We start from the raw sequence: 23,950 nt of genomic DNA on the forward strand, positions 1-23,950 counted from the left end.
AGCATTTTTTTTTTTTTTTGAGATGGAGTCTCACTCTGTTGTCCAGGCTAGAGTGCAGTGGCGCAATCTCGGCTCACTGCAAGCTCCACCTCCTGGGTTCACGCCATTCTCCTGCCTCAGCCTCCCAAGTAGCTGGGACTATAGGCACTCACCACCACCCCTGGCTAATTTTTTGTATTTTTAGCAGGGGTGGGGTTTCACTGTGTTAGCCAGGATGGTTTCAATCTCCTGACCTCGTGATCCACCCACCTTGGCCTCCCAAAGTGCTGGGATTACAGGCGTGAGCCACCGCGCCCTGCCGTTGTATTTTAAAAGCTGTTACAAGAAAGAGATGAGCTCAGGCAAGACTTGATTGGTTGGAGCACATGAAAGGGAATAGAGCCAGAAACCAGAAATTTGGTCTCGCAGGGTTAGAAGGGCCAACTTCTAGAACCCAAACAGGAAGAAATAAGACTGAAAAAGATTCTAGAGATGAAGGCCCAATACAAATATTCAATTAAACAAAGAGATTCAGGCCAAGGGAAAGTCCAGAGTAGAAATGTTTACTTCCTACGTAGGTCGATATCTTTAGATGCTCTCAGGGCAGCTGCCTTCAAAGGTACCTCTCACCAAGATGGGTGTGGAGGGAATAGACCCTGTGAGCAGTAGGGCTGCCTGTCTTCAAATTCACTGTGTAAACCTCGATGACAAAGAGTGCCAAGGAGGTGTGTCAGGCTAGAGACCAGAGGCTCTTCCTCTATTGGATTGCAGGAACCCCCTGAAGACTCTTCAACAAACCGAGAGCTGGGGTGAGCCCCCACCAAGACAGGAGGGAGATTAAATTTCCCTCTAATCTGGGTGTATATGAGGAGTCTGAGACAGATGAATTTGATTTGCCAAAAATGGAGAGAGAAGGCTGGGTGTGGTGGCTCATACCTGTAATTCCAGCACTTTGGGAGGCCGAGGTGGGTGGTTTCTCTGAGGTCAGGGGTTCGAGACTAGCCTGGCCAACACGGTGAAACCCCATCTCTACTAAAGATACAAAATGAGTCGGGCGTGGTGGCGCATGCCTGTACTCTCAGCTATTTGGGAGGCTGAGGCAGGAGTATCACTTGAACCTGGGAGGCAGAGGTTGCAGTGAGATGAGATCGCACCACTGCACTCCAGCCTGGGCAATAAGAACAAAACTCCATCTCAAAAAAAAAAAAAAAGAAAGAAAGAAAAAGGAAAGCGAGAGAGAAGCACAGTGCTCCTTACGCCCCAGGGCCATGGGACTTGCTCGTATCTGCAGTTAACACAGGAACAAGCACGGTACCAGAATTCCCCATCATCCAGAGCAGTGTGACACAGACGCTTCTGCTCAGCTGGACCAACAGAACGCCACTCCGGAGAACTAGGAGTAAACAAAATTGGTGTTCAGGCAGAGGTCATGATGAAGAGCAACAATGGCCTTGATGTGGAACCCACAGTGTGCGGTTATGGAGGAAATAAGACCTGCTTAGTAACTACTCACTGGGTCCCAAAAATGCACCCAGGGATGTAGCGGCAGGTGAGCCACTGGCCCCCAAATAAGAGGGCTGGTCAGAAAGTACATCTCCAAGTGTTGCTGATGGATAAAATACCCCTGAGGATGATCTGAACCACCGACATGGAAGATTATCTTGGGATAGTCACAAGGCATTGCATGCCCGTGGGGTAGCAGAAGAGCCCGGCTGGAAGCCACAAGTCTGCTGACTTTCGTGCTTGGCCTCCAACTTGCCATGTGACCTGGAGCAGTACTTGGCCCTTTCTTAATGGACAAGCTGACACTTGGAAAGGTGATAATGCCTTACACCTGCCCATGCTTGATGTTGTCTGTACCCGGCACCTTTTGTATGTGACCTCGCTAGCAAGCCAGGTGGGGTTCTGTGAGCTAGGTGTGCCCGTCCTGCAGGTAAGAGGGCTCAGGTAGGCCCATGGAAACACTCTCAGGGAAGAGTAGGGGTAGGAATGGCTGCCTGTCACTCTCCAAACTCAGGATTTGTGACTCCAAGTTCATTGCATTTTCTGTGACTCCCACAGCCGCCTCCAAATAGTTCAAAGTAGGTCACCACTGTTGCGGTGCTACAGCCAATGTGGCAGCTCCCTCTCATCCTGTGATCTCAACTCAACCTCAGGGGAGTGCTCAGGTGATCCAAGGGGAGGATCAGCCGGGACCTGTCTCCAGGTGCTCGAGCCAGGGTCAGAAGAGTGGAACTGGCAGCCATTATTTTCTTTTGGAGCCATTATCCTAAGTGGCTCACACCCAGATAATTGGCCTGACAGGCTGGCCATGCGGTGCCTTCAACCCTACTCACATGTCACCAGCAGCACAGCGAAGTCAGGGAGTCGGGATGGCGCCTGCCCCTCCCATCACCCATGGAGGCTGCATGAGTGGAAGACAAATTTTATTCCAGCCTTGGCTCTCAGTCACTTTCTTGATTTCTACCTCTGTGAGTCCCAGAAAATGGGAGACAATGGCCCATTTTCCCTTTATAGGCTACGATCTCAAAGTTGAGGGGCACTGCACATCTTACAACGTGACGCAGTCTCACTAATTTTGATTTCAGTAGTTCTCTGTGCTTTCCATTTCTGCCAGGAGAGGGAGGCCAATCTCTTTCCTCCTCAACCCATCTCAGCTCATCTCTGCCAATGCTTCTTGGTTCTCAGAAGGCGGCAGCCAAGGCCAGAGCAGAGGATGGTGGGACGAGAGCCTCCATGGGGACAATGACAGCCTGGAAAGCACAGGCCTGTGTGCTCTGCCCTCACGCTGGGGTCTGGCTAATACAGCAGCGGCTGCACCATGTCTGGTGACCTGGTAGCTGTGTCTGGACTGAAGACAAACACTGGCTCAGTTTTAACCAAGTTCTAGACTAGCTTCAGATTTCCCCAGAAGCTCAGGGGCCATGGATGTGGCAGGAAAGGGCTTCAGGAGCCCAACAAGCAGAGGACGAGCAACAGCTTCAGGCAGGCCCTGCCACGCACCCACACAAACATCCCTGGTTCTTAGTCACCTGGGCCACTTCCCAAGGGACCAGAGCTGGAGGAGTTGTGGGGACACACACAGAAAAGGCAGACCTTTCTTGATAACTGGGGGCCAAAACTCTGGTTAACAGCTCTGTAAAAGATAAAATTCTAATTCCATGTCCTCTATTTTCTTTCCTTTTTAAAAAAAAAAAAAGAGATGGGGTCAACATGCTCTGTTGCCCAGGCTGGAATGCAGTGGCACAATCATAGCTCCCTGCAGCCTCAATCTCTCATACTCAAGTGATCCTCCCACCTCGGCTTGCTGACGTGTTGGAATTATAGGCATGAGCCACCATGCTCAGCCTCACTTCTATTTCTCTGCTGGGCTATTGGGCCTCTGCCATGGTCAGTGACCATCAGAGAGAATCCTATAGTTACATGCTAGGTAATATTTCAGGGATTCCGACACTCCAAATACACATACACACACACAAACACACATGCACTTATGCATATGCACACTGCTTACTGGAGTTACTCACAACTACAGATAAAGCTTTTCACCATATCACTGGGTTATAAACATCACCATGGGAGGTAACACATTTATGTATTGACATAAATACAATTCGTGAAAGTTAGAGTGCTGTTGTAAAAGTCTTTCTTGAGAATCAAACTTGATGCAAGGTGGGCCTGAGGGCTGAAAGGGGAGGAAGAAGGGGCACCTCAGAATCGGGACAGGATCCTGAGTCAGAGCCCGGGAGGATAGTAGACAGGCCACTCCTTCACATGTCTGCACAAGCCAGCTCTGGCCCCACACGCCCCGGGAACCAGCCAGAGAGGCAGGATAGGGTGACTGACCTGTCGCTCCACGACCCGTTCCACTCAACCTGGCCCCAAGGGTTCCGGATTCGGATGAGCTCGATTCTCTGGCCTCGGAAGCTTACCTAGAAGGGAAAAGCGTGAGGGAAGTGTGAAATGATAAATATGGTGGAGGTTTGGCCACATTCATCTATGAGCTCCAGGTGGACCAGCTTCACCCAGAACTGGTTCTGTTGAAAGTCTCTTGCCTAAAATGCTGCTGAAGGTATGTAGAAGTTCGCCAGTTCTTAACCAGCCCTTGGAACCTTCTAATTCCTATTGAATAATTGCTACTATTGCCAATGATATTATATTAAGCACCAAAATGCTTATGCCACATCTGGGAAGTAAAGTAGAATTGCAATTAACAAGAAATTAGTCCATATGAATGTAAAAATGGGTTTCTCTCTAGACTTGGATCTCCCTAGAGGCAGGAGCCAAGTCTTAGGCATCTTCAGCATCTAGCAGAGTGAATGGTAAAGAGTAGTCCTCAAAGGTGCTCATGGAACTATTACTGAACTTTCTTCATCCTAGCATCCCATGCACAGATGAATGATAAGAAAATAAGCACATGTTGGGAATTTAAACACAACAATAAACAAAAACAGCTTTTACGTCTTCTAGACCCAATATTCTCCTTATTTCAGGTGTCTGTGAGGATTCCTGCTGTTCACCTCAATCACCCTTGAGCCTGTGTGCCCTCAGGCTCTGCCTGGGAGCAGGGACAAGGGCCAATGCATTTGAGAAGGGTTTTGGAGGAGAGAGAGTGAAAGTAAAAGACTTCTAGTTATCGACTAACCAGAAACTGTAGCAGTCAGAATGTTTTATCCTCATGCATTTGGCATAAATTATATTTTGGATGTGTGAAAATTCAAGTAACATCAACTCTTCAGAGTCCAAGATGTGGCTTGTGGCTCACCATTAAAGGGGCTCATTTAATTTGAAAGGTTCAGGGCAGGTGAGTTCCTTGTAGGGGGAGAGGAAGCAAAATCAAGCAAACCAAGATGATGAGAGGTTTCTGTTGTTACGTGGAATACGTAGAAGATCTAACCTAGAAACATCACATGCCCGCTTGAGTGAGCAATCTGCAAGTCATCTATGGATGGTGAAGGAGGACAAAGGAACCAACACAAATAGCTAACATTCTAAAGAATCCCAAAGAGTCCAACGGCGTCTCACACCTTGGCTCCAGTGAGGAGGAAGGGCAGGGTCTCCCTTCTGTGTTCTTTACTCCCCACGCATTCAGAGGATGTCACTCAAAAGGTGGGTGGCTACAGAAGACCAGGTGCATCTGCACCTTCTAAGTACGGGGCTTGAGACTGGTCCAGGGAGGCATGGAGTGGGCAAGGCAGGCTGCTGGGCTTTGCTGAGCTTGAGTCTGGCAGAGTGATACCTTTGGCTTCTTGTCCTCCTCTTTCATTCAATTCTTTCTTTCTCTTCCCCTTGTGCCCCTCAAGGATCTCTCCTCCTAACCAACAGCTCCCTTGAAGTCAGGGTGGTGCTGTGTGGAGTCTGGGTGTACCCCAGGATCAGTTCCACCCTGGGCTACAGCTACAAGAATGGGACTCGTGGTGATTAATTTTATGTGTCAACTTGACTGGGCCATGGGGTGCCCAGATATTTGCTTTAAGGTTATTCTGGTTGTGTCTGCAAGGGTGCTTCTGGGTGACATGAAATTTAAGTTGATTGAGTAAAACAGATTGCCCTCCCCAGTGTAGGTGGGCCTCATCTCATCTGTGAAGACCTGACCAGAACAAAAAGGCAGAGGAAGGGGGAATTCACTCTCTCTTCCTGGGTGCCTGAGCTGGGACATCCGTCTCTCCTGCCCTCAGACTGGGACTTTTACCATTGGTGTTCCTGGTGGCTAGGCCTTCCTTTCAGACTCAGACCAGAACTACACCACTGGCTTTCTTGGGCCTCCAGTTTGCAGACAGCAGATCGTGGGACTTCTTACTCTTCACAATTGCATGAGCCAATGCCTTACAATAAATCGTATTACAGGTGATCCTGGAACAATGTCAGGGGTTGGGGTGCCAACCCTCCTGCATTGTCAAAAAATCTTGTATTCCCTAAAGCTGAACTCCGAATAGCCTACCATTGACCAGAAGTCTTATCGATAACATAAAGAACCAATTAACATGTTTTATAATTATTTATATTATATACTGTATTCTTACAATAAATAAGCCAGAGAAAAGAAATGTTATCAAGAAAATCATAGGGAAGAGGAAATACATTTACTATTTATTAAGTGGAACTGGATCATTGTAAAGGTCTTCATCCTTATTATCTTCATGTTGAGTAGGCTGAGAAGGAGGAGGAGGAGTTGGTCTTGCTGTCTCAGGGGTGGTAGAGATGGAAGAAAATCCCCATATAAGTTCAAGCCTGTGTTGCTCAAGGGTCAACTGTGTGATGTAGATAGATAGATAGATAGATAGATAGATAGATAGATAGATAGATAGATATGTGTGTGTGTGTTTAATTGTATGTATATATATTTGGTTCCCTAGTGATTCTATTTCTCTGAAGAATCCTGACTAACACAGGACTGAAGGAGAATTGGGAAAGAAAGGAAATTAGAAATAAACAAAGACCAGGCGCTTACAGCTGCTAAACGAGTTTTGTGCTGCGGTGGAATCACGTGGTTTCTCTCTTTCCTGGCTTGCCGTTTTGAATTCCAGCCTGCCTCTTTAGGTGACATAATCTCTGAAATGCCTGAAAGGCAGACATTTAAACTGCAATGCACTGAATAAATGCCTAAGGGATTAGCATTGTCACATGTCTCCCCATACCCTGCAGTTGGAGTTCAAGTCGCCTACCTGGTCAATTCCCGTTACACTGTAGGCATGACCCTTAATAAGACCAAACGGCGTCCGGGCCTCAGATTCTGCAGCACTTCTGGTCTAAGACATGGAAAGAGCAGAGTCACACCCACCGTCTAAGTCAAGCCTCCCCTGCTGGATCAGACCCAGCTACATGCCTGGCCCGGTCACAACCTCCAGCCCCTTCTGCTGCCCCAGGTGCAGGCCATGTGCGTGGGCTATGCACGGGGCTCCCCTAGGATGTTTAGCAGTGACATGCAGCAAGTTCCAGTCTCTTCCCAGGATGGGGAGGCGCTCGCTTCCAGTGTGGACTCCAAAGAACAGTTCACTATTTTGTCCCCAAACAGAACAACTTGTCACCTTCATGTAGTATAGTGTGAGAGAGAAGACACAATCACATACATCCCAGAGACGAAAAGAAGAATATAACAACAGGACACACAGCTCTGCGTCACAAACCTGAAAGTGCAGAGGAACTGGCTAATTCATTAGCAAAAAACAGACCCCAAGGCTAATCTAAGAGGAAACAGAAAACTAGAATTGATTAAAAAAAAATAGTGTCATAGCAGTCCATAAAAAACAACAAAAAGTTTTAAAAAGATGAGATAAAATTATAAATGTGTGTGTTTGTATGCATAGAGAAAATTTTAAAAAATATCACTAGACTTCTATCTGCTATTTTTTTCATAGTACATGAAATGAAAAAAAAAAAACAAACAAATTTCAGAAAACTAGATAGAAAGATCCCATTTCAGTAAAATCAAACCAACTGACCTTGATGTTTGTGTGTGGAAGTGTGTGCCTGTTTGTACAAGCAGATAGAGAGCTGGGAAGGATACAGGCCAGGTGATCCCAGTCCCAGGGTGGAGCTGGAGAACAGAGGCAGCTGAGAAACCGGTGGGAGGGAGGTAAAAATGCGCCTGTATGGGCCTCAAGATTGTTCCATCTGATACAGCAAGTACACTTACCTTTGTTATTTGACGACTATTAAATAAAAACTTGTGTTTTATTTGTTATTTATTTATTAGAGACAGGGTCTTGCTCTGTCACCCAGCCTGGAGAGCAGTGACACGATCATAGTTCACTGCGGCCTCAAACTCCTGGGCTCAAGGGATCCTCCTGCCTCAGACTCCAGACACACACCACCATGCTTGGTTAAAACTTGTGTTTTATTTATTTATTTTTATTTTATTTTATTTTAATTAATTAATTAATTAATTAATTTATTTATTATACTTTAAGTTTTAGGGTACATGTGCACAACGTGCAGGTTTGTTACATATGTATACCTGTGCCATGTTGGTGTGCTGCACCCATTAACTCGTCATTTAGCACTAGGTATATCTCCTAATGCTATCCCTCCCCCCTCCCCCCAAAACTTGTGTTTTAATTAGCAGGAATAAACACTGCCCCCAAGAGTTATGCCCCTCCTTGGGTGTGGCTGGGGTACCTGGTACAGCCCCAGCATAGTGCCTGGAATGCACTATGCAGCCCCAGCATAGTGCCTGGAATGGGAGACCATGAGCAACTTACATCAATGAAGCAGCCCAGCAGGGAGCCTCTCTTCAAAGCCTTCTCTAGAATCTCATAGAAGTTCTCGGGGGCCTCTCTAGTTTGGAAGGTCTCTGCCACACCCCCGGTGAAGTCTTCCATGGCCTCGATGGCGCTGCCTCCCTTCAGAGCTTCATAGCTCCCATTTAGCCTGCAAGGGTGGCAGGAGAGAGAGGAGAGAGTCAGGGACCCAGGGAGGCCACCAGGGGCACCCTGCTTTCAGAGCTTTTCTAACTAAGCCTGAAGCATCTCCCAGGGCTTGCCCTGGCTGGGTGGTGTGGAAGGAAGACGGGAAGCAAGTTATCAGGGTTTGTTTGGAGCTTCGAGGAAGCCAAAGATCCTGACCTTCCTGCAAGGGAGGCAGTGTGGTGTGGTGGTACAGAGCAGCAGCTCTGGTGCCTGAGTGGCCGCAGGTTCAAATCCTGGTTCTACGACTTACCATCTGAATGACCAAGTCGCTAGTGCCTTCGTTTTCTTATATGCAAAATGGGGGAGAGAGTTGTGCTCTCCCTTCTAGGACTGCTGTGAGGTTCAAATCGTGTGTCTCACTCTCTAACCTCCCATGGAACGGGGCCTGGCTATGTGGATAGAGAGAGGCCCTTTCCCTTCTTCTCTGGTCTCACATACTCCTAACCATTTTTGTCATAGTCATCTCTTTTATTCATATGCATTTTACATATATGTGCTCTGCTTGATTTTTAAATAAGCTTTTCAATTTAGAATTTTAGAATCTGGTGGGAGGTGACTGAATTATGGAGGCGGGTCTTTCCTGCACTGTTCTTGTGATAGTGAATGAGTCTCATCAGATCTGATGGTTTTAAAAATGGGAATTTCCCTGCCCAAGCCCTCTTTGCCTGCCACCATCCACGTAAGATGTGACTTGCTCCTCCTTGTCTTCTGCCATTATTGTGAATCCTTCCCAGCCACGTGGAACTGTGAGTCCAATTGAATGTCTTTCTTTTGTAAATTGCCCAGTCTTGGGTATGTTTTTATCAGCAGCGTGAAAACAGACTTAATACAATAGCTTATTTGGGCTTCTTTAGTTTTTACCTAATGTCCTTTTTCTGTTCCAGAATCCCACCCAGGACCCCACACTGCACTGAGTCCTCACATATCCTTAGGCTTTTTGTGGCTGTGACAGTTTATAAGACTGTCCTTGTTTTTGATGACCTTGACGGTTTTGAGGAGTCCTGGGCAGGCATACTGCAGGATTAGAATTTGTCTAATGTTTTTTCCCCTGGTAAGACTAGGGCTATTAAAGAAATGATAAATGCTTGAGGTGATAAGTATCTCAATTACCCTGATTTGATCATCGCACATTGTGCGCTTGTAATCAGAATATCAAATGTGCCCCATCAATATGTATACTATTATGCACTATTATGCATCCATAAAAATAAAAAATGAAACATTTTTTAAAAATTAAAAAAATAGCTGGGTGTGGTGGTTGGTGCCTGTAATCCCAGCATTTCGGGAGGCTGAGGCAGGAGAATCACTTGAGCCCAGGAGTTGCAGGCTGCAGTGAGCTATTACGGTGCCACTGCACTCTAGTCTGGGTGAGAGAGCAAGACCCTGTCTCTAAAAAAAAGTAAATAATAATAAAAAAAAGAGTGGGGCTATTGGTTAGTGGAAGGAAGACCGGAGAGGTAAAGCTCCCCTCTCATCTCATCATATCAAGAGTACCTGCCGTCCACATGCCTTACCACAGCTGATGCTGGCCTTGATCACCTGGCTAAGGTAGTGTTAGTCAGGTGTCTCCACTGGAAAGTTGCTCCTTCTCTCCCCTTTCCATGCTGAACTCTTTGGAAGGAATCATTATATGAAGGCCGCATGAAAAAATCAGGGAGTTACACTCCACCTCCTCAAGGATGGAATATAAACATAATTTATTTGGAATTATTCTACACAGGATATTTGTTCCTTCTTCCACATTTATTTATACAATCATTTATTCAAATTAGTATGAACCCATTGATATTTATTTTCTACTTGGGTTTATTTTGTGTTTTTTTGTTTTGTTTTTGAGATGGAGTCTTGCTCTGTTGCCCAGGCTGGAGTGCAGTGGCATGATCTCGGCTTACTGCAACCTCCACCTCCTGGGTTCAAGTGGTTCTGCTGCCTTAGCCTCCCGAGTAGTTGGGATTACAAGCATGCACCACCATGCCTGGCTAATTTGTGTATTTTTAGTAGAGACTGAGTTTCATCATGTTGGCCAGGCTGGTCTCGAACTCCTGACCTCAGGTGATCCACCTACTTCGGCCTCCCAAAGTGCTGGGATTACAGGTGTGAGCCACTGCACCCAGCTTCTACTTGGGTTCATAATCCAGTACTGCTTTGTCTATTTCGTTGGTTGAATTCTTCTAGCTTTGGCTGTTTGGAGCTCCTTCAGTATGCTCTTGTGTCCTTTTGGCATAACCTCATTTGTGTGTGTGTGTGTGTGTGTGTGTGTGTGTCTTGCATGTGTTCTCATTTTCTGGCACTATAAGATGATCTAGGCTCATTTTATGTATGTATGTATATATGTATGTGTATATATATGTATGTATGTGTGTATGCCCCAGTCCTAGAATCAGCCTTATCTCCAAGAAGCCCTAGTTCCTTTGATTGAAGAATGATCTTAGAAACCAAGACTTGAGACATAGGTGTGCTTGTTGCTACAGGATTGTCATTGCTTCTAGTTCCTCTTACTGACAAAGCAAGGAAATACATATGTGTATGATAACCCAAGTATAGATCAATATATATATGTGTATGATAACCCATGTTACAGATCCATGTATCTCTACATAACCATCTCTGTTAAGCTAAATCTAAGTTCATTCTGGAATCTCCAACTCTAATCTGCATGGATCATTCTGGCCTCCTCCCCTTGCCTATCTGTAACCTCTCAATCCAACAGTGAGAAACTCGGCTCCTGCCATCCACCATCCATTCACTCGATTGTTCAACTCAATATACATGTATAATTAGATCAATTTTTCATTTGTACTCCTTCAAGAAACAATTTTAGCAACTAGAGCATAGCACTCACGTACAGTTTCTTTTGCCTTTAATCTTACAGACTCCACTGATTTCCAAAGTTACTTAGGTCAGCACCTTTCTCTCCAACCCCTTCAATGAGGTTATTTCATACGTTTGAAATTGGCTCTCATAGTTAGGGACGCCAAGAAATCTCACAATCTGCCATTTGCAAACTGGAGAACCAGGAAAGCTGGTGGTATCATTCAGTTTGAGTCCAAAGGCCTGAGAATTGGGGGGTTGATGATGTAAGTCCAAGTTTGAGTCCAAAGGTTTGAGAACGAGGAGCTCCAATGTCCAAGAGCAGGGGAATATGGATGTCCCAGTTCAAGTAGGGAAAGGGAATTCACCCTTCCTTTGTCATTTTCTTTTATTTGGATCTTTAACAAACTGAATAATGCTCGTCCACATTGGTGGCAGCAATCCTCTTTACTCAGTCTACTGATTCAAAAGCTATTTTCTCCAGAAACACTCTCACAGACACACCCAGAAATAATGCTTCACCAGCTATCTGGGCATCCCTTGGCCCAATCAAGTTGACACATAAAACTAACCATAACACCATCTATACATTTTTTTTTTTGGTGAGCTGTTCTGCCAACCATTTTTGGCCTTTTTAAATGACCCCAATAAATCTTTTTTATGTTTAGAAACTAGATGGCACACAGTTTCTGTTGCCTTGCTTGCATCCTGATGTGGGGGGCACTCACCAAGGGGCAGAGGTGGGCTTGGGTCCCACCCACTGGACTTGGAAACAGTGCCCTTTGTCCCCTTAAGCCTGTCTGGTGGCACTGATGGTGTTTGCACAGACCTGGGTGGGACAGAGGGCAAGCGTGGGCATCTTTGGTTCTTATTTGATGGCTTTAATTCTGTCCTGCTGATTTCAGGATTAATTTAACCACAGTATGCCTCCCCTCTATTTTGCCACTTTTATGTCCCACTTGGAGGTAGAAGCAAGACCATCCTTGCTTCTGTCTCTGGGGATAGTATTCTCATGGCTTGAAGATCCAGGCTGAACCTGAAAGTGGCTCCCAGGAGCTCTGCCATCATCTGTGGATCGAATTCAGGCTGTTATGGCCTTTCACTAACGAGCTAGTGGGCTGGAAATTGAGACCCTGAGGAAACTGAGGCCATTTGGCTGGTGATTAAAAATGAATTTCTTGGTTCCACTTATATGAGGTTCCTAGACTAGATAAATCATAAAAACAGAAAGTAGAGTGGTGTTGCCAGGGGCTGGGGGAAGGGAGGAATAGGAAGTTATTTGTTAATAGGGAAAGAATTTCAGTTTTGCAAGATGAAAAAGTGCTGGAGATAGATTGTGGTGATAGCTGCACAACAACATGGATGTACTTAATGCCACTCAACTGCACACTTAAAAATGGTAAAATGTATGTCATATACATTTTATCATATACGATTATTTATCGATATGTCATATACGATTTTTTAAAAATAAAAAAGAAGCATCCCGTAGGACGGACAATTGATGTCTCTATATCCACGTGCGTAATAGCCCAGATGTTTGAGCCATGGCAGTGTCTGAGGGAAGTGTGAAGCACTAAGTGCGGTCGGCACAGCCAGAATTCCCCTCCGCTTGCCTTCCCAGCTCTTCCAAAGGCCAGATTCATGGCCCAGGGAGAAAAAGGGTCATGAATGTAGCCACTGCTCCCAAAGATGGGCACATCTAGGCTACGACAGGAAAACCACCTCCAACCCTGCTTGAGCCCTGAGAGGGTTGGGTCCTGCTGAGCCTCACCTGCAAACCCAGAGCCCTGATTTTTTCCCAGCCCTTAGATGCTCACTACAAAGACTAGTGTAGAGACTCCTGTCGGGAGGCTGCCTGAGCTGGGGAAGCTGTCACTCACTTGGCGTAGGCTTTTTCCAGCAAGGCGCTCCAGAACTCATTGTGGTCGGCAGAGTGGAGGAAAACCAAGCGGTCCCTGAAGGTAGGCAGGCGGTCATCGATCACCACGTCCAGCCACTCACTGTGCTGCCAGAACTGTTGCCCAGGAAAAAGACAGAAATGATGCGAGTCAGCTACATGGGAGCTCCAGGCCCTGTTTGTAAATGTTGGTCCTGTTGCTTTTTTCCCCTCTGACCAAGCTACCCATAGACAGCTTTGAAAATCACACACGGGTTCCACGGTAGGGCACCTGGGCTTTGTCCACCAAGTTACAAGCTGAGTATTCTACCCAGCTCTAACCATTGACATCAGCTGAAAGACTCAGGGTCAACCCATCAAAGCCGCAGGCGATGCAGGGGGCAGGACAGGACTCACAAGTAGACACTCTACGGTGCTCTGAATTAGTTTTTCTTCTTCACAAGAAAGTTGTTTTTGTGGGGGAGGGAGAATGGTAACGTGGGGTTTGGGTTTGCTGTTTTGTAGCCCAGTTCTCTGTTATTCTCTCCCATCCAGTTTCAGGGTCTAGCTCCAATTTTCCTTAACCTTGCTCCCTCCTCGCCCATAAGTGGAGCCCCTAAGACTGATTTGTTGGCCATTCACATAGGAGGCAGGTGGACTCAGTAATCCCTGCGTGCCAGTGAGGAGACATGAGTGGAGTGTGGGTGTGTGTGAATGCATGTGCACACACATGTGTATACACGTGCATACAGGCAGGCATGACAGGTATGTGCACTGTTTGTGGTTTATTTATACATTGCATGTGTGAAAGCATGTGTTTGCTCACATGTGTGCACGTGTGTGCATGTATGTATGCACGCATGTGTTTGCAAGTGCTTCTACACACGTGTGTGTTTGAGCACATGTATGCATGTGTATGAGCTTGTGTGTGGTCTGCTGGGAACAGGAAGGGAGGTTGGAACGAGTCAAGGACCATGGTAGTTTCTCTGTGTATCCTGCAGTGACCCACCTCCTACCTGTTCCTTCTGGTTCAGTTGGCCTGAGAGCGATCCTAAGGTAACCTCTAAGAGTAAGAAGAAAAGGGTTGAAAGAGGAGGGTAGGCACAGTGGTTTTGGGAGCCATTTATTTACAGCTTTGCTGTGTCATCCTGAGCATCTTGCTGCATCAGTGATTCAATCCCAATCAGAAGAGTTGGCCACGATGTGGCTGAGGGTGTCTGTGTGTGTGTGTGTGTGTGTGTTTTAAGGAAGATTCTAGTCACCTGCTCCAGCTGGACCTCCCCTCCAGGGCTTCCCGCTTTTGGGGCTATCCACAGCTTCAGGTGGGACTGAGGCACAGTTGGGTTAGGTGTTTAAAGTTTGGGCCTGGGCCTTGGGCTTCCTGAGCAGGGGAGCAGTGGGGAGGAGCCTCAGGGCTGGCTTTCCTTGCAGAGGGGCTGGCTCAGGGGGCCTGTGAGTCAGGAGAGATTATCTGCCAGCCCAGAGAGCTCTGCTAACTTCCTAGCATGCACACCTGTACTGTGGCTGAGGAGTGGAAGAGGAGTGTGAAGGAGGTGGATTTATTTCCAAAGCTCTGCTTCCTAGGAGGCCAAGGAGGGGAGCGGGCGGAGTATTGTTATCGCAGGACTGACAGGCATCAACAGGGTCACTCCCCACCCCCACCTGATCCCTGGCAGCACAAAAGGATGCTGGATCCAGAACTCCTGAGTTCTAGGTCTGGCTTGGCTACTTATTGTTTTGTGACCCTGGATCAACCACTTCCACTCCCTGGGACTCAGTGTCCTCGGGAGTTAATGAGAGGACTGGGTCAGGGGATTGCCAAGGCTCCTCCCAGCTGTGACATTCAAGGGACAAGAACACTGTTCCTTTTGGGAGCCCAAGAGGTGGTGGTTCTGGTTCTGGTTTAGAGGCGGTAGTTCTGCTGGTTCTGGTTCTGGTTTAGAGGCAGTAGTTCTGCTGGATTTTCTGAGCTTAACCACCCCCAACACTGCCACCCTGGTGTGTTTAAGAGGACTGGGGAAAGACCGGCTCCTGGGGGCGCCATCAAACCAAGACTGTGGTCTCAGCAGAAGTCACAGGATGGGAAGGGAGACAGCCAGGTGGTGGCAGGTCTGTGAGAGAGCAGGGGTAGAGTTTCCCTGGGACCCAAAGTGACTCTGTTCCCAGCCGGTGCAGGAGGCCTGACCCCTGGGAATTGCATGCTCCCTGAGCTACATGTGACCTGCTCACTCTCTTTGCCTTTGAAACACTTCTGTGCTATTGGTGACAGGGATTGAGAGTACCTCTGCTTATCAGATTGCAGGCCTCAGGGACAGAAGAAATGGGCTGGCCCTGAGTGGTGGCCTGTGAGTCAGGAGAAGGTGACACTGTCTGGGGTGGAAGGTCAAGGAATGCCTACTCGGTGCCTGGCTCTGTGCCGGCTCCTGTGTGTGATGCCATTTAGCTCTACGGGAAGCCTGCAGGGAACTGTCAGTCTCTCCTTTTTTCAGATGAGTGTAGAAAGGTTTAATGTCACTAAGAAAATTGCCTGAGGTCACCCACCTAAGTAAGAACAAGGGGCAAGTTTCAGTATCTGGTCGAACCCTATATAAGGACAGGGGTGGAGGAGAGAGTGGAGGGATAGAAAGTGAGGTGAAGCAGCAGGAAACCATCTCCTGGGGGCAAGCCTCTCCCGATGTGCACCTCGGCTGAGGGTCTGCGGGTCACACGGGACTCCAGCAGATGTTGTCTGTATTTTTCTCAGTTTTTATTTTTTAAAATCCCTCAAGATCTCCAAATTTACAATTCTTCCATAAAGAGAACCTCTCTGTTTATGAGAAATCAACCAGTTTCCTGGAGGTATAATCGGTTTAGTCAATTTGTGCTTAAAGCACAAGAAATTCCAAATAATAAAACCCTTAACAGATGGACCTCCAGATTTGCCAAAACATCACTTATAGTTTTAAATGTATGCTCCATAAGGATTCACCGTGCAATGCCGTTAATGTTCTTCTGAGGCATTTAGCTGTTATTCCATGATAAAATGTGGCTTTAGCATGGTTTAGGACCATATGTCACACAGATCTGATGACATTTTTTTCTAGGGTTACCAGGCAGTGTGGAAATGCACCTGCCCTCATGCCGGGCCCCAGAGAGGTAAACCCACTGGCCCAGGGCTCCCTCTTACCTGGAAATGGAATATCCCGGCATAACCAGGGCCAAAGCTTTGGTCCTGGGGGATGACTCTGGCCAGTGCTTTTTGATTAAGCGTAAGGGAGGCGATGGCGGCTAATAGCCAGCAGTCTCCTGCAAAATGAAAGCCATAAATCACAATTTTCATTGCTATTTCACAGCAAATAGGAAAACTCTGTGTCAGAAGCGGATGTGGGGAGTTTCAGATGTGGCCACATCTTTTCTACCTGTTTAAAAACAGACAGGACACCAACAAATACCTTTCTCCTCCCCTTCTGCCTCCCTTGCCTGCTCTTCTCTGCCCGTCTATCATAAACAGCTGTTGCCTTCTTGGCACTGTTATAGGACATGCTTACTTGGGTTTCAGACATATGGCTGCCTGATGCATCAGCTCTGTGAATTCCAGCAACTCCCTTTCCAGAGGACCAAGACTGCATACATCAGTGTCAGCATGGGCTGGGCGAGCAGACATTTCATAGCTGCCACCCAAGTGGTTCGGCAGTACTTGGGAGGGTGGTTAGAAATCTCCCTGCAGCCCCAACCCAGACTCAGCTTAATTACAGATAATGGTATCTCCGTGGTGGCTCCATTTGCTTTAAATTATCTTGCATTTTCAAGATTTATTGACTGACCTACTGAACTTCCCAGCTGTGTCTTCATGTTAACACACATCTGGAGGAAAACTAAAAAGTGAAGTCAAACATCAAACACAATTTTATCTGTGCTATCTGTGCCGTTCCAGACTCCTGGAGGCATTCCTTTGCCCACACTGAGCGTGGGCTGTGTCTGGTGTGTGCCTCACAGTGTCTCAGATGCTGCCTGTGTAAGCAGATATCTGGGAGGATCCATTTATCCGAATCAGCTTTATCCAGATTCACTTGTTTTCAGTAGACAACATCAACGTCATCAGAACCTAAGAGCCCATCACACTCAGCTTGGCAGTTTCTGAGTTCACATTTCTGGAAAGCACCATATGTCACTGGGCTTGGGACATTGTAATATGGCCCTTTCTGGCTGTTTGACACAGGCAAGAGAGACTCGCCAGGGCCGAACATCGGGAAAGCTACTTCCGAATCGCCCTGGTTCTGGCTTTCTGAGAGGTGTCACCAGCAGAGTACAAGCCACCCCTAGCCTTAGCTGGAGCACAGAAGGATTGGTTTCTAATGCATCTGCTGGTCTTTGGGAGCCTCGGGTCAGCTTTGGGAGATGCTACTAGGAAGTGACATGGCTGGAACCTGCAGTATCGTTTGTTCAGCAAACTTTACCAAGTGCCTCTAGGGTGGCAGACCTTGTGCCATGCAGAAGATGCAAAGATAAGGAGAGACTTGGTGTCTGCTTTCAGCTTCAGGGCGGCCAGGCCAACAGGAGTCTAATAGAGTGACCTCTGCTGTGGGCTGACCTTTCCCAGCTCTCCTCCAAGTTTCAACTTTGCCCAATTGAGGAAAATGAGTGTTTCCCGACCTGAGAACTCAACGCCTCACGTGTATTCAGCCAGAAATGCTCTGAGCTTTTGGCGGGGAGATTGAGAAGCCAAAACAAGATTGCTTTTCTCTCTCTTGGGCCTGGGCAGATGGATGGGGCTGGCCACCCAGCTGTGCCTGGAAGAAGTGCCCTCTGCGGGTCAGAGTGTTGCTTGGCTATCTGGGTGGTGCAGAGCAGAGGGCACTATGGGAGGAGCAGGCTGGAGTGAAGTGGCACCATCTTGGCTCACTGCAGGGGGAACGATGTGCCTCTTGGGTTCTCAGGGACCCCATACTGCAGTCGCTCTCCTGATCCAGCAACCCAACCTCCCTCTCGCCATGCTCCATCCCCTCACACTCACCCAGCTCCGCCCCTACCCCCACCCCCTGCAGATAACAGCAGGCCTTGATGCTGTTCCAAGTGTGTTCTAGTTTTTCTTGATAGAGATGTGGTCTTGCTATGTTGCCCAGGCTAGTCTAAAACTCCTGGGCTCAAGAGATCTTTCCACCTCCCCCTCCCAAAGCGCTGCAATTACAGGTGTGAGCACTCTACACGACCAGATGTTCTAGTTCTTATTGTGGGTGGCAACAGATCACGGCTGTTCATTTTCTTGTTATTCTTTATAACATATATATGCCATGTACAGTACTTTGGTGTAGTAAAAGTGTTACAAAATAATCTTTAGAATCAACCATCCACTAAGGTAAAATATAAGGTTGTAACTCCAAATATATGTTTATGCCAATGTGACAAACCAAAACTTTGAAAAACAAAGGAGCCAGTAGAATGATTTCCTATTGGATAGCAATGGAGGACTATGGGGTCGAGGGGAAGGGAGGCAGAGGAAGAGGGGGAGAGGTGGGCAGTGGCAGGGAGGATCTTGTGGAGAAGGACCACCTGAATGTAAACCTTTTGAAAAGTCTACATTGTATCTAGAATATGGCATACATGGGGGATTGGTTCCAGGACCCCTGTGTATACCAAAATCTGTGCATACTCAAGTCCCACAGTAAGCCCTGTGGAATCTGCCTATACCGAGTCAGCCCTCTGTATATGCGGGTTTCAAATCCTGGAATAGTATATTTACCCCCTTCCTTCCTTCCTTCCTTCCTCCCTCCCTCCCTCCCTCCGTTCCTCCCTCTCTCCCTTCCTTCTTTCCTTCCTTTTTTTCCTTTTTGTTTGTTTGAGACAGTGTCTTACTCTGTTGTCCAGGCTGGAGTGCAGTGGCACGATCTCAGCTCACTGCAGCCTCAACTTCCCAGGCTCAAGCAATCCTCCCATCTCAGCCTACCAAGTAGCTGGAACTATGGTCACGCACCACCAAGCCTGGCTAATTTTTCAATTTTAATTTTTAGTAGAGGCGAGCCCTCACTATGTTGCCCAGACTGGTCTTGAACTCCTCGGCTCAAGCGATTCTCCTGCCTCGGCCTCCCAAAGTGCTGGGATTACAAGTGTGAGCCATCACACTCAGCCTGGAACACGGTATTTTCTGTCTGTGTTTGGTTGAAAAAAATCCACTTAGAAGTGGTCCTGCACTGTTCAAACTCATGTTGTTAAAGGGTCAACTTTAATTCCGTCTATCATCCATCATCTATCTATACCCATCCATCCATGTATTTACCCACCTACCTTCCTATCTTTATTTACTACCATCTATCTATTATTATATATTTATTTTGTATGGTCTATCAGTCAATCAATCAACCTATCAACCTATTTATCTATCTAATTATGCATCCATTTTCTACCTATCATCTATTACTTATTATCTATGTTTCTATCTATCTATCCATCTGCTTCTCTCTCTCTCTCAATTGTCTCTCTGTCTAGCTAATTAACTAACATCAGTCTAGGTTTGTGACTTTGGATCTTGTGTTTAGGATAGCTCAGTTGCTCAGCAGGGAGGTTCCAGCATGGCCTTTCTTAACCAATAGACCACAGTGACAACCTCAGCTAGAAATAAGTCAGGATCCACACAAGCTTGCAGTGGTTTGTTCTCTCGGCTGATTTCACTGGTGTTTTTTAAAAGAAAGTCTCTCGCTCTCTCACTCTCTCTGTCTTTCTTAGATAGAACAAAGGTAAACCCAGCCCAGTTGGATTAAGTCCTAAAATGCAGGACCCAATTTGAGTGACTTGAGGTGCACTCAGGTTCATCGCAGGAGGGAGACTGGATTGCTGGGGAGCGGCTCCCCAGGGTGTGTATAATGGTTAGCAGTAAGGGCTCTGCTGCTGGAGTGTCTGGGTTCAAATCCTGATTGCCTGTCTACCACCTCTGTGACCTTGGACAAGTTATTTAGCCTTCCTCAGCCTCCATTTCCTCATCTGTGACGTTAGGAGGGTGGGTTGTGAAGATGGAATGAGGCAATGTGTGCTGGGGAGAGTATCTCGCAAGTGACTGAGTTCATGTGTGCAGGTGTTAGCTACTGTGGTGGTGTAGGAGAGCCCGACCGACGCTGCTGGGTGTCACTTTCCTCTGTAAACTCCGGGGCTGTGAGCCCCACATCACAGGCATGTCTGACTCTAGAGGAACAGAGGTGCAGGGGCTTGAGGCCACTGGACTCCATTCAGAGGGAGTGAGGAAGCAGAGGCCGAAGCAGTGTTGTTCCCCCAGCCCCGTGCCTCTTGGGTCCTCAGGGACCCCATGCTGCAGTTGCTTGCCTGTCCCAGCGACTCAACCTCCCTCTCGCCATGCTCCATCCACTTACACTCACCCAGCTCTCCCTGGCAGATATCAGTCCTGGTGGCCCCTCCAAGAATGAATTCTGGGTTTTTCACGATTTCCTGGAGGAATGAGAGTGTTATTAGGCTGAGACCTGCCATGCTGCAAACCACCATGAAAAGGTGGGCTCAGGGTCTCTCTGCTTTCTTGGGGCAGAGGGCTTTCCCTGTGCTTGATTCTTTTCCCTGAGGAGGGCCACGTGGATGTAAAAGGCTGCCACCTCTCTATGCTCTGGACAAGCCTGGGCTCATCTTTGGTAAATCTCCTCCGCTGGGGAGAGGTCCTGCCTCCTGAGCTGCACTCAGCACCAATCTCTGGCCAGAAACACAGGCCACACCCGGCCACAAAGCTGGACATCAGCCACACACTGAGGATTCCTGTGCTCACTCAGGCACTGGGCTAGGAGTCCAGGCTATCCCAGCTGTGAGCTCTGTCACCTCTGTGGGCTTCAACGAGCTGAGTAATGCATGTACCACAGGCTGGGGCCTTGGCCTTGGACTAAACATACTCCCTACCCAGCCAGCTTCTCCATTTCTTTCTTTACATAATCCTTCCCCTACAAAGTGGATTCCAAATATATATAGGTTTAGAGACAGAATCTTGCTGTGTCACCCAGGCTGGAGTGCAGTGACATGATCATAGCTCACTACAGCCTTGACCTTCTGGGCTCAAGCAATCCTCCCACCTCAGCCTCCCAAGTAACTGGGACTACAGACGTGAGTCACCACGCCCAGCCATTTTTTAATTTTTTTTTTTTTTTTTGTGGAGATGGGGGTCTCGCTATGTTGCCCAGGCTGGTCTCAAACTCCTGGCCTCAAGTGATCCTCCCGCCTTGGATTCCCAAGGTATTGAGGTTACAGACACATGCCACCTTGCTCAGTGTTTCTTTTTACAGAGATGCGCTTAGGTAAAATTTCATGTATCTATACCATATAAAGAGAGATATGCACACATCTCTCATATTGTTTCACCGAAGTGCATTATATATATATTATTCTATATTACACATAAGCACATACACTATGTGTATTAATGTAATCATTAATACATATTAATATATACATATACAATATGGAGGGGTATTTATAAAACATGAACAAAAAAGTGTAGAAAGCAATCTTATGATATGCATATATTCTTCCACTCTTTGAGTTGCTGGGCTCCATTCCTGACATTGGACGACAGCAAAGAGAGAGGGAAAGCCCCTGCCCTGGTGGAGCTGCCCTGGACGCGGAGGGCAGTGCTCTCGGAAGCCCCGCCCCTTCCCAGCCTCCTGCCCCGCCCCTCCCCCAGCCTGCCTCAGGCCTGGCCTCACCCACGGCGCCCACTGTGCCTGCAGCTGCCACCACCTCCCAGAAGCTGTTGTTTCGTTCAGGAGAGTTTTGCAAATTGCATTTGAGGAAGAGACAAACCATAAACCAGGAGAGAAAAGAGCGAGGATGGAGAGGGAAGGGGTGGGATGGGGCAAGGCTAGCTACAGCAGTCAGCAGGGGAGGCGTCTCTGGGGGAAGCAGAGGAGCACAGACCTAAACAAAGGGAGGGAGGGAGGAAGCGGGGCCGGTCCCGGGAGAGGTAACAGCCAATCCTGTGGCAGCGAGGCACTTTCTGGCTCACCCTGTAGGGGTGGTGAGTTAACTGGGCCAGGGCCTGCAGAGGAGTGAAGGATTTTTCCCACCTCTTCCCACTTTTCCACGCACCAGGACTGAGGAGGGGCCTGGGCTGGAGGTGGAAGGTTCCAGCAGTGTCTGGGCGGACGCCACGTGGGGAGCTCAAGCTGCGCCGCCTTCCCCGAGAGACCTCTGCTTTGAATTGTCTTCCTCAGGCTTCTCAGCACCCTGCTTCTCCTCTCATCTTGTGTCCCAAAGAATCAAAGGCAGGACAGAGATTTCTTTGAAGTCAAGGGGATTATCAGGACCAAGAGCAGAAGCTTCAAATGCTGGTGCTCTCTCTGCATTCCCCAGGATGTGACAACCTGGAGGAGTGACAGACACCAGGGGCGCCTGCCCAGGGAGAGCTATGTGTGGCATTAGTGTCTAAAATACTCAAGAAAGCTTGGCCAGGAGAATTTCTGAAGAACACGGGGTGTTTTTAGATGCGCCAAAACCCCAGGCCCGGCAGAAGTAAGGACCTCCCAAATGCTGGCCTGTCCTCTGCCAGGTCTCACACGTCTTTGCATTCCCACCCCCAGCTCCAGGTAGCTTTGGCGCCATTTCATTAAATGACTCTGATCTCCGTGGTGGCTGGAAAGGGAGTGAAGGTGGGGGGCAGCTGCTCAGTTCTGGGGTCCTGGCTTGGCTTGCCTGTGCGGACCCCTCTCATCTGTAGGAAGCACACTGCTCTTCTTCCTCCTCCACCTTGGCTAGCGCAGGAGTTTGCAGGTGGCTCTGAGCTGAGCCCAGAAGGACAATGCAAACCAGGACCATGTCAGTGGGCCTCAATAGAGTCCCAGGAATAGCCTGCCCCGCTCAGCAGTAGGGTTCAGGGTGGGCCATTTAACTTCTCACGGCTGCATCCTCATCTGTCACCAGCTTAGACATTCTGGGCTTGTTGCAGAATGTGCCTGCCCGAAGGGAAACCCAGGAGTCCCCCAAGCCCTCCCTGTCTTGATTGCCCAGCCCCTGCCAGGGGATAGCCCTGGCAAGCAATGCCCCCACTGCCAATGCTACTCACTCCTCAAGTGGACATAAAATGTACTCCAAAAGCCACAGATCCCTGCCCAGCAGGCTCTGCTAGCTCCTGGGGCAGGGCTGTTCCTGGATGCCCGCCTCCTTCCCATCCTCCCTGCCCCTCCCCTCCCCCAGCCTTCTGCAGGCCTGGCCCCGCCAACCGTACCAACTGTGCCTGCAGCTGCCACCGCCTCCCAGCTCCTATCTTGCAATTGGTTGTTTTGTTCAGGAGAGGTCTGTTTTTGTTTTTGTTTTAAACCAAATCGCACCCAATGAGGAGAAAAATACAAAAGGAGAAAACTCAGAAACTCTCCAAGTAAACACGAATTAGCCATCGGGTATAAATTGGGGAGGTGTCTGGATGTGTGACCGACTCCTCTGTGGGTCAGTGTTTCTGGGAATTGGTGTGCACACGTGCCAGTCACAGGGGGTTTTGCGGACGCATATGTGGAAGGGGCAGCTAGGCGGTGGGCCTGGGTTAGATGCCTGGGAGTGGTGTGTATGCTGACGGCCCACACGCCCACATGTGCAAGGTGCCTGTGACTTGCCTTGTTGTGTGTGCCCAGGTGTGGTACACGTGTGTGCTTGTGCATGCTCCACATGTATGCTGGTTGCATGTGCACTTGGGAGCATTGTCTACGTGTGAGTGTCCTGCATGTGCGTGTCGATCCTGGATGTACATTTGTTCCTGTGAAATGTTGCTTGGGAGGCCATGAGGAAGGGGTTACCTGAAGCTACAGTCCTGTGATAGGACGATCAGAGGTGTCTCAATTGCAGGGGTCTTGACAAACCTGAAGTGAACCTAGACTGCTGCCTGGAGATGCCTGAAGCCCCGAGGGAGGCACGCAGACCCCTC

The 23,950-nt window shown here is 48.1% G+C and overlaps 1 protein-coding gene across 2 annotated transcripts in view; it reads right to left on the reverse strand.

Moving 5' to 3' along the window:
* The window catches only part of CAPN9 (calpain 9), a 54,369-nt gene that overhangs the window by 26,020 nt on the left and 4,399 nt on the right, over positions 1-23,950 (reverse strand). Inside the window, exons 2-8 of one of the 2 annotated variants that reach the window (XM_016940679.3) lie at positions 20,421-20,490; positions 16,244-16,362; positions 13,082-13,215; positions 8,181-8,349; positions 6,645-6,728; positions 3,826-3,911; positions 1,295-1,372 (exon numbers count right to left, since the gene is read on the reverse strand). In XM_016940679.3, the coding sequence (XP_016796168.2) occupies positions 1,295-1,372; positions 3,826-3,911; positions 6,645-6,728; positions 8,181-8,349; positions 13,082-13,215; positions 16,244-16,362; positions 20,421-20,490 (740 nt within the window). The remainder of the gene's footprint in view (positions 1-1,294; positions 1,373-3,825; positions 3,912-6,644; positions 6,729-8,180; positions 8,350-13,081; positions 13,216-16,243; positions 16,363-20,420; positions 20,491-23,950) is intronic. The other variant, XM_016940689.3, reaches the window with a different exon arrangement.

The sequence above is a fragment of the Pan troglodytes genome, chromosome 1, assembly GCF_028858775.2.
Source record: "Pan troglodytes isolate AG18354 chromosome 1, NHGRI_mPanTro3-v2.0_pri, whole genome shotgun sequence".
Lineage (NCBI taxonomy): Eukaryota > Metazoa > Chordata > Mammalia > Primates > Hominidae > Pan > Pan troglodytes.